General features: G+C 37.4%; 1 protein-coding gene across 1 annotated transcript; it reads right to left on the bottom strand.

Moving 5' to 3' along the window:
• Positions 1-7,803: 7,803 nt before the first annotated feature.
• LOC138910120 (uncharacterized) lies at positions 7,804-8,427 on the bottom strand. The gene has a single exon (XM_070201342.1). It carries the CDS (start codon positions 8,425-8,427, stop codon positions 7,804-7,806), a length of 624 nt encoding a protein of 207 aa, XP_070057443.1.
• Positions 8,428-11,617: the final 3,190 nt, after the last annotated feature.

Here is an 11,617-nt window from a genome sequence, read left to right as displayed (position 1 = left end):
CAACTTCAACATTTTGTGCACGTGGGATCTGATCGAGTTGGCATTCGTCAAACTTGGGCAGCAGCTTGCAGATCTCAGTCTGATATTTTTTCAACCTTTGTTCTTTGATTTGGAAACTCCATATGACTTGGTTTGTTACGAGATAGGAATAACATCGGAGCTTTAACTGCTTCGCCCCACACTTGAGCGCTAGTCTCAATCCTGCAGTTACGGCCTCATACTCGGCCTTGTTGTTAGTCATATTTGGGAATCTTGTGGACTAGTGACTTACTTCATCGATAGGGACCTCGAGTACTAGTCCCACTCCGGATTCGGAAGCGTTGGATGCACCGTCGGTGTATAAGATGCAGAGATCTTGTGTTTGGAGAGAAGCTTAGACAACTTCCTTCTTGACCTCAGGCATTATCTTTGCACTGACGTCTGCGACGAAGTCGGCGAGCACTTGCTACTTTATCGCTATTTGCGGCTGATATGTGATATCGTGCTCGCTTAACTCGATAGCCCACTTGGCCAGCCTCCCTGATAATTCAAGTTTATGTAAAATGCTTCTCAGAGAAAAGGTGGTAACGATCGAGATAGGGTGGCACGGGAAATATGGTCTATGCTTTCGTGAAGTTATGACTAGTGCCAGTGCTAATTTCTCGAGGTGTGGGTACCTCATTTTGGCATCAACGATCATTTTGCTAATATAATAAATGGGAGATTGCGTACCTTTATTTTCTCAGATCAGGACTGAACTAACTGCCACTTCGGAGATGGTCTGGTAGACAAGGAGGTGTTCCCTGTGTTCGGGATTTGATAACAAAGGTGGTAATGATAGGTACGCCTTTAGCTCTCACAGAGCTTGTACGCACTCGGGCGTCCACTCAAGGTCGTTATCCTTTTTGAGTACGCCAAAAAATCTGTTGACATCTGTCAGACAACCACAAGATAAATCTTGATAGGGCGGTGATTCGACCAGTCAACCTTTGGACTTACTTCTTAATAGTCAGTTGCTCCGGCATCCCTTCGATAGCTTTGATTTGGTTTGGGTTGACCTTGATCCCACGTTGTGACACTAAGAAGCCTAAAAACTTCCCCGAGGCTACGCCAAACATGCTTTTCTCTAGGTTTAATTTCATTCCGTACCGTCTCAGTACGTCAAAAGCTTCCTTCAAATGGTCGATATGGTCCTCCGCCTTTACGGATTTAACCAACATGTCATCGATATATACCTCCATGGTCTTGCCAAGCTGATCTTTGAACATTTTTGTGACCAATATTTGATAGGTTGCTCCTGCGTTCTTCAACTCGGATGGCATGACCCTATAACAATGTGTTCCTCGGTGGGTGATGAACGTGGTTTTCTCCTGGTCCTCTTCTTCCATAAGTATCTGGTTATAGACTGAGTATGCATCCTAAAATCTTAACAACTCGTGTCCGGTTGTCGTGTCGATGAGTTGGTCGTTATGTGGTAATGGGAACGAATCCTTCGAGCATGATTTGTTCAAGTCCGTGAAGTCTACACATATCCTCCATTTCCCATTTTTCTTTTTGACCATCACTACGTTGGCGATTCACTTGGGGTATTTCGACTCCCTAATGGAGCCATTTTCTAATAACTTTTCTACCTCCTCGTGGACGGTGAAATTTTCGTCTGACCTGCCTTACCGGGGGGTAGAATGGATCGACGTTTAATTTGTGTGTGGCGATCTCCTTGGAGATGCCCGGCATATCTACATGGCTGAAGGCAAACAAATCTGTGTTAGTTATTAAAAATTGACTAATTTTACCTGGTTCTCGGAGTTTGCAGCTGATGTAGGCCTTTTTGCTGGAGTTGCTGGGGTCTAATTGAACGGGGTTGAGGTCCTCTATAGTTGAGTCCGCGGCTTCAACTGTTTCGGGATCTATGATGACGTCCCTGGTCTATTCTTGCGCCAACCTTGACCCTTTTGATTGTTATGCCTCTTTTTTCTTATCTTTCTTCTGTTGGATTATCGTGCTGTCTAAGGCAATGCGGTAGCATTCCCGGTACGTGCGTTGTTCTCCCCATATGTTGAATATCCCCAAGGTGATGGAAATTTGATTACTTGGTATATGCCGACTTTCATGGGATGTATCCATGGTTGTCCTACTATGGCATTATATACGGTGGCCTGGTCCATGATGTGGAACATTGTCTCCAGAGTTATGCCGCCGACCAAGATGGGGAGTTTAATTTCACCCGAAGTCCGTTCAACTGGATTATTAAAGACGGTTAGTGTGATGCAGTGTGACCATATCTTGTCCTCGAGTCCATCTGGGTGAGGACTCGGGGATGGATAATGCATGTTCCACTCCCATAGTCTACCATGATACATTTGACATCGGTATCTAAAATTCATAAAGTAATGACGAGAGCATCATTGTGAGAGAAAGTCAAATCGTTGGCATCTGACTTGTCGAAGATGATACTTTCTTCGAGTCCGTCATGTCGTTCGTGGGTGATAGATCTTTTGAGCTTGTGAGTGGCAGTGAATTTAACGTCGTTGATGTAGACATCGTCGCTGCCGCCAATGATCTTGTTGATGGTGTGAGCTGGTGATGGTGGCTTTAGTGGGCCATGACATTCACGACCTATGGCGAAATTGTTTCCCCCCTTGTTGCTCAGCAGCTATTTGAGGTGTCCCTGCTGCAACATGTTCACAACCTCTTGTCTGAGGGTGATACAGTCTTCTGTCTTGTGTTTGCATTCCTGGTGGAATTCGCAGAGTGACGAACTAAAAACACAACACAAAATTATGCTCGCTAGTCGAATATAGTAAGTTAAAATATCGTATCCACAGGGATTGGATTTAAACAATTATTATCGTAGCTTGTAGCTAAATTTCTATCCAAGATGATCAACAATTACGATTTATGTAATTTAAACTAAAATTAACTAAGAGTCTAAACTATTGGCTAATGACAATCAACGCAAGTATTAAGCAAAGGATGTTATCAATTGGGAGAAGATAGGGTTAATAGGATAGGTGCAAGATAATATTTTGGTATTTAACTCTAGATAATTCACTTCTAATGTTCAAGTGAATCTCTCGAATTCACTTGGATATTAGTTCAATTGATTAGTAGAAACTCCTCTCTCGATTAAGTCTCAACCTCACAAGATGAACCAATTTTAAGTACGTGAAGATATGCAAGAATTCATAGTGGATTGGTCTTTAGGAGAACCTTTATCGATTATCCTCCTAACTAAGTTTAATCAACAATTCAACTAGTCTCTTCCGATTACTAAGAAGAATTAATGACTTCAACCAATGAAATATAATGCAACAATATCACAAGTTATGCCTCTCTCGATTACACGAATAAGTGAATATAAATGCAACAATTAAAACATCCAAAATGATTTAATACATAAAACTAGAGTTAATTATCCACAAACAAGTATCAATACACCAAATCCATCAAACCCTAAAGAGAACTACTCCATAGATATGGAGTACTTAATCATAACAATGTTTAAGTTAAAGGAAAATATAAAACAATCCAAACCCTTGTCTTGAGTGAGGATTGAACGATGAAATCCTTGAGCTTTTGCTTCTCCACCTCCTCCTTGGCTTACTTAGGTCTAAGATGTGTCAAAAGTCTAAAAAATATTGTTTTCCATGTATTTATACTAAGTAGGGTTAGGCCCAGATGAAAACACCTTTTCCTACGCGAATTTAGAAAATACTCTATAAAAATTACACAGGCGCGCCGCATGGGGAGGCGCGCCATGCGGGGAATTAGTGGGGAAGTTCAAAGAGTTGATTCTGATAGACTGCAGGAAGCTTGGCCTACCGCGGCGCCCTACGCGCCACAGCTGTGGAACTTCCTCTGAGTACGGATTTTTCTTGCTTTTTAGCTGTCCCGGCGTGGTTCTCGACCTACGAACGCGATCCCGGCTTATTCCCTTAGGCTTTTACTCAGACTTCAAAGCTCCAAATCACTCGAATTAGATCTATAACATTTGCATAGCTCAGAATCCTCCTACAAAGCATAAAATATACAATTAGTACAAAATACTTGCAATTAATGCTCAAACTCAATTAAAGTGCAGTAAATTAGAATGTAATAATCGACTAAAACATGAGATTATAGCCTAGTATCAACACCCCACATTTAAATCATTTCTCATCCTCGAGCAATCAAACACACTTTATATAGATACAACCTTACTTAGCAACTCTCCTAACTCATCACACTAAGAATATTTAAAATAGACTAAGCACAATAGTGTAACATCCTCACCTCAAGATTTGACTCAGAAGCACCACGCATTATTTATAACCCGCTCACTTATTCAAACACACAGGTCAAGCATGACCTTTCCTTCGTGAATCAAGTGCCCTCACACAACAATAGAGAGTAGTTCCACACACAATAAGATTTAAGAACAATCAGGAACTCAAGATAGAAAAAATTCACTCACTCTCAGAACAACATTCATATGCCACAAAAGATGCACCATAGGCTTGCCCGTAGTGTACTACTCTACTAATTTGAGATCATTCAGTCAAGGATCAAGTAGGACTTTAATTGGTTGTAATATAGGCTGCGGAATGGGTGGAATACATTTAGATATAAGAGTGATTACACCTCCCTAAGCACTTTAATAAATATACTTAACCTTTCAAACCCCCACGCTTATGTCAAACCATAACTCCACCTTCACATCAATATACATTAACTCCCTACTTCTTTAAGCACAATTACATCAAGAGATACCACTATCAATGAATATTTTGCACAACAATACAACTATTTTTTTTCTTTTCTTTGCTTTTCCAATTCAAGTGGCTCTTACTTTTTCAAACATTGCACCTTTCTCCTATTTCAATAGTTCCTCTCAAAAGCCACCAACCACCCCACACTTCAACTTTTACAAAGTTCATATCAAATTCAAGTGCTCAAGAGGTACAAGGTTCAAATAGATGGTCAATTCAAACAAATGGATAAGGCTTGTAATGTGGTTGCCAAAGAAACAAGATTACATGCTCAAAGGGGTTAACTAAGATATATAACAATTAGGTGGGTAATAACATATAATTGGCTCAACAAAGAAACGCCTATATCACTTCCAAGACTGAACAAAACTACTATTTCGCTATGCAAACACACGGGGCAAGTTTTAGACATCAAATGTAATGCTAATACAAAACCTCACACACATATGGTACATAACTCACTCAATATTGGACCATCAAGATACTCTAGTCAAAGCAGTTAAGCAAAGTTAAAATCATACAATTTAAGATACTTATACAAGAGTCAAAAACTGAGCCTAAGCATCACAACTAAAACACTCACTATTCTCAAGGCATAACAAAGTCAAGAGATATTGCTTCAATTTCAAATCACAGCACAAGGTTTTCTACTATTCTACAAACCAAAAACTAACTACACCTGGTTCAAACAAAACCCTTGGAAAAGAACCGCGACACAAAAAAAAGTCAAGGGTGAATTGTTACAATACAAATTCCAGTTGTGTGTTGCTGCCAAAGCTAGGAATACTCTGACTGTCACCATCTTGACTACAAGAGAAAAGGTTTCCTGGTAATCTAGCCCTTCAATCTGATTATTACCTTTGGCGACTAATCGAGCCTTTTATCCCTCAACCTCTCAATTGGCTCTATACATCATTTTGAATAACCATTTACATCCAATAGGTACCTTGCATGCTGGTAAATCTACTAATCACCGAGTGCCATTTTCTTTGAGGTCAGTCAACTCTTAGGTCATGGCTTCAACCCACTTGGGATCTGCTGCTGCTTCCTCATAGCTTACAAGCTCCTTCAGGCTGGTGATTTTGGAGAGATAGGATCTATACTTGACTGAAACACCAGCATGACTCAAGTAGTATTGCATTGGATACTTGCAAGAGAGTCTGTCAACTGAACTTGTCAATGACCTATTACATACATAATCCTGCATCCATAAAAATTCCTTCACAATCCTGCCTGATTTCCTGAGCTGACCTTCTGGATTAGTGGGGATAACTGCTTCTTAGGATAGTTGTACTTGCTGCTATGCATCTTCAAGGATTGGTTAATGTGATAGGGATGGTGTCTCTGTAACAGATTATGCTTCTTGAGTGCATGTATCTTCAGTTAGAGGAGTTGGTGCTGCTGAACCATCATTAGTGTGAGCAGGTACATCATGGATACTGGTGGATTGCTCTATCACTCTATTGGGAAAAACCTGTAGCTTCCCTTCCTTTAAAAATTAAAAAGAGAAGATGTGCTCCATGAACTTCACATCCCTGCTAACATAAAAGGTGTTAGTCAAGATGTTATATAGTTTGTAGCCTTTCAGGGATGACGAATATCCCATCAGAATAACTCAAATAGCTCTTGCTACAAATTTGTCCCCTCCTACCAGGAGTTTAGCAAAACAAAGGCATCATACGGTCCTCATATACTGCAAGGATGGTACTTTCCCATACATCATCTCGAAAGAGGATTTGCCTGACAGTACTGATAAAGGGAGCCTATTAATCACATATATTGTTGCCTGCACACACTCTCCCCATAACTTGAGAGGTAAATGACCCTGCAATCTCATTGCCCTAGCTACCTCTAGTATTTATCTGTGTTTCCTTTCCACCACATCATTTTGTTGTGGGGTGTAGACACAAGAAATCTTATGAATCATTCTATAAGAATGATATAAATTGCTACATTCAAAATTAAAAACTCAGATCCATTGTCACTTCTTAGAATTTTGACTGTTGCACCAAATTGAGTCTTTATTAAGGCAAAAACGTGTCTCATGCATACAACTATATCACTCTTGATTCTTAACAGATAAATCCATATCATCCTACTGTAGTCATCTACTATAGTAAGGAAAGATTTATGTTCATATCATCCTACTGTAGTCATCTATTATAGTAAGGAAAGATTTATATCCATTGTGAGTTGCCACTCTATATGGACCTCATACATCTACACGAACTAGCTCAAAAGGCTTATTTGATCTACTTGTACTCTTTAGAAAGGGAAATCTTCCTTGTCTAGCTAGAGGACAGATTGTACAATCTCTTATTCTATCATTATTGGTCTTGAACTTCATGTTTGGAATTTATTTCACTACTTTATCTGGAGCATGTCCAAGTCTGCCATGCCATATTCTCAAATCCTCTTCTTTCATAGAATCATCATGCACTTGTACAACTGTAGTCTTGACTTCATTTTTCTGGTGCTGCAAATTGTACAAGCCATCTAGTTCCTTATCAATCCCCTTCAGTTTCCCATTATGAAGGTCTTGCATGATCCAAAAATCAGAATAGAAAGATATGAAGCATTTTAAGTCCCTTGTAAGTTTGAAAACAGACAATAAGTTGTATTTAAAATCTGGAATATAAAGCACATTCCTAATGACACCACTTTCACCAATTTTACTTTCTCCAGTGCAAGCAATGTCTAATGAAGTACCATCAGGCATATACAGTTTAGATTCAGTCTTCATGCTATCAGTGTTTATCTTTTCAAGAAATTCTCTAGTGTGAACCATGTTATTGGTTACACCAGAGTCTACTATCCAATTTTCATTCTATACTTTGTCATTTTTTGCATTGGTCTTAGTTGTACCTACAAAACTCTTTATGTTATCACCTGCATCCTTGTTAATCAGCTTTAAGATTTGATCATATTGTTCCTGAGTGAACATGATTGGTTGAGCTTGTGTTGGATTTTCCATTGATGTGTTCATCATCTGATGTCCCTCCAGGGATACTACAATAGTTTATGCCTTACCCATTGACTGTTATGCTTTATGTGTTGTTGCATTGACCATTGATCGTTAAGGGAAGTTATTGGTCTTCTTTCTCAATTTGAAGTCAGCTGGATATCCATGTATCTTAAAGTAGGTCTCCCTTGTGTGTCCTTTATAGTTGCAGAAATCACAGAATAAATTGTTCCTCCTAAGCTTGTAGTTGTTTCGTGTTGTCACTCCTCCTTTATTAGTGAACAATGTTGTACTATCTGCTATGTTAATCGCCTGTGTAAACTTTCCCAAGGATCTTTGGCTTTTCTCAGAAAATAACATAGAATATGCCTTATTAACAGAAGGCACTGAACTCATCATCAAAATTTGACTCCTAGGCTGTGCATACGATTCATTTAGGCCCATTAAAAACTCTAATAACCTGTGATATTCAAAATGCTCTGAATAGCTTTTAGATTTTGGGCAATCACATCGAGGACAAGGCATCAATGCATCATATTCTTCCCAGAGGTCTGTCAACTTTGAGAAATAAGCATACACGAAAGAAATTCTCTGTGAGAGAGTAGTTATTTCTTTATGCAGAAAGAAAATTCGAGATCCATCCACTTTGTCATAGTTATCATTCAAATCTTTCCAAACCTTATGCGCACTTGATTTGTACACAATTTCACTAAGCAATTTCTTGCTAACAATATTCATAATCTATGACAAAACTATTACATTGCATTTCTCCCAAAGTTCATGCAATGAACGATCAAACTTATCCTTAGTACACCGTCCATCAACAAAATCTAGCTTAATTTTACCAATCAATCCTATTTTCATATGTCTACTCTATAACGCATAGTTCTCAGTTCTAGTCAGTTGATTGAAATCAATGAGCTACATGGAATGTCGTATGGCTTTAAAAATAGAGGATGATAATGATCGATGGTGGTTGTGGTTGTTCATGTGCTGGTTCCAGTTGAAACTTCTTCTCCGACTGCCATAGTTGTAAATCAAGCAATCTAAGTCTTCAATTTCACAATTCACAGAATCTCCAGTCACAAATTGAAGAAATCAGCAAACCCTAGCTTAATCGATCAAGAAAATTACAATTGATCTATTACAAAAACTTTGTAGAAAACAAAAAATGAAAATTGCAGTGAATAGGAATCTATCTCCCGTGCTCTAATACCATAATGAAGATTTAAGAATAACTCAGTAAAGTTGTTGGATAAGGAAATGAATGAGAATTTTCTAGAGAGTAATCTCCATTGAAAGTAATCCGAGCTATTTTATTGCAAATCTTAAGAGATACAATGAGCTAATGATATATATATACACACACTACAATAGAGCAAGTAATTTATAACTCTACCGCTACTTTCAATGTACTCAATCACATAATTAATTATAACTAACTAACTAACTATTAAAAAACTAAACTTTCTGCCCTCAAGGGCCAGTCATATGCTCGTTCCTTTCCTCAATATCATTCAAGATTCATGAACAATTGTTAGTGTTGCACCCTATTTTGCACTAGTCAAGACATGATTCAACTGGTAATTTTTTTGTTGTTGATGAACGAGAGTCACCACCTAATATTTAAAGGTATACTAGGGTACCTGTTTAATTACTAAGTTATATTCCTTATAGGTCTGCAAACCGAAGAATTATGGGTAAGTGTTCTTGTTTTTCTAAGGGGAAGGTGTTAGACACCCCTTAAAAACTACCTGAGGTAGCTCCATAAGACTTAGACTAATTTTAAGGAATCAACTATTTATACTATGCTTAGTTACTACTAAGGCATGACTTACTATATATTAAAGGAAGTATGTATGTAAGACTTTGGATGGATGTGGGATTATAAAAGAGTTATTTAAGGTTAAGAGAGTTCTGAAAGTGGTTTATATTTTAAGGCTTGTAATTATTAAGTTATAAAAGTAATTACTTTGAAGAACATATGCTTGTATATTTTTAAAAGATGTACGTAAGAAAAGTGATTCTAATTTACCTTGGTTTTAAAAATTCTGAAGAAGGCGAATCTTTGAAAATTTATTTGGGTGATCGTTCGTTAATGTTTTTATTAAAAAATTTGGTTTCATTCCTTATTAGCAAAGACCGGTGATTCTTTTCTAATTTCCCTTTGAAAGCGGGTTGCTGTTTTGATTAGGGGCCTGAGCTTCAAAAATCTTTAAGAAAGGTGAGTGTACAAGATGAACAAGTTATAATTAACGGGGGCGGAGATTAATTACTAACTAATTCCCTTTAAGTCCTATATTAGTTAAAGTTTGCCTATATTTCATGTAGTGTAAAGCATGAGGATAAAACATATAATCTAATATATGAGTGTTGAATACATAATAATGAAATATGATAAAACAACAAAGTCAATAAGTGAAAAATAATGAAGCAGTAAGCTAGGCTATGGAAATAATGAGCAGCAACGAAAGAAGTAAGGGAGAAAGAACTGGGCTCAGATGGTTGGGCCTCAATAAGGTAAGCCCAGCAATGGAGTGGAGCAGCTGTAGCTGACTGGACTCTTCAGAAAATACTGCGAAGCTGGTTTGGGTCTGCTGAGTTCCTAATAGTTCCTACAAAATCATTCTCCTAATAGTGTTAGCTTCAAACAAATCATCATGTTCATATAGCATCAACAAAGATCCTTATGAGATTTTAGGGATCAGATTTGGTTTTAAAGTTAACAGTAGAGAAAGGACTGGAGTGATCCTGGACAAGGTATAAGATCAGAAATTAAGCAGGAACATACAGTATTCAATTAGTTACTTGAACACTTCAAATACAATAATGATTTATGTAGATAGGGGAAACTTTACACATTTGTAGAATTAGATTAAGCATGTCATGAGGAGAGAGAGTTGCAGATAAAGGAAAGATATTGCATTAGAACAGGTTTAACTCAAAACTTAAGTCTAGGTTAGTACATAAATATGGAAAGGATCATGCTTCTCCTTTTACAAGTTACCACTTAGTTAAAGCAGAGTAACTAGATATTTTTAAGGGAAGACAATCTTAAAAGATAAAATGCATGTCAGTTTTCAAAGGTCAATGATAACCCTAAAGGATTAGAGGCAGTAGGTATGATACCAAGTAAGTTTAAGATTGAGCATGTAGTTGAAGATGTTAACTAATCAAGAAAACAATCAAGTTCAGCCTAAGTTATCAGTCTTTTATAACAAAGTAAAGAAGGATCATGTTTGTGTTATGAGGAAGGATAAATTAATTTTTAACAAATGTGTACAGTAAGACTACTGGAGAAGATAAGAAAGTTTAATTCAAACAAGATTAGGTCAACAGAAGTGACAGCAACTAGACAAAATAAAAGACCACAGTGGTAACTCAGAAGTAGTTTAACAAACATAAGTAAAGAAGAAAACATATAACACTGGGAGTTTATGCTTAAGGTTAAAGGACATAGGATATGAACTTAAATACCTTCAGATTCATTTCAGTCATGGTTATCAAATAATAAGCTCAACTTCAAGATTCACAAACTACAGAGATGAAACAGATAAGGATAAAGGTCATTGCATATCAGTAAAATAACTATGAGGTTCATGTGAACATGAACATGAACATGAACACATAATAACTCAAATATGTAGACTGTTGGAAACTCGAGAACAAAGATTAGCAAGAATCAATTAATAGTTTAATCAATCATCGATTAAAGACTCAGAAGTAGGACACACAATCACAAGTAGATATTAAACTAACAGAACATAAACATTTACATACTAAACACCATAAAATAATTATAATACCCAGGGTATAATGATCATATTTGTAGCATCCAAAAAGATGAACAAAAGTGAAGAATGAGAGATATGCTGATCTTTTTGAAAGTAACAGACCAAACGGGAGCTCTTTCTCAGTTTCTTAAGAC

This window comes from Nicotiana tomentosiformis, chromosome 4, assembly GCF_000390325.3.
Source record: "Nicotiana tomentosiformis chromosome 4, ASM39032v3, whole genome shotgun sequence".
NCBI lineage: Eukaryota > Viridiplantae > Streptophyta > Magnoliopsida > Solanales > Solanaceae > Nicotiana > Nicotiana tomentosiformis.
Note: the sequence above shows the minus strand (reverse complement) of the source record. Positions and strands in the feature narration are given on the sequence as shown.

Excerpts from the sequence above, each read along its gene's own strand:
- LOC138910120 (XM_070201342.1), bottom strand. The coding sequence starts at position 8,427 with ATGAATATTGTTAGCAAGAAATTGCTTAGTGAAATTGTGTACAAATCA.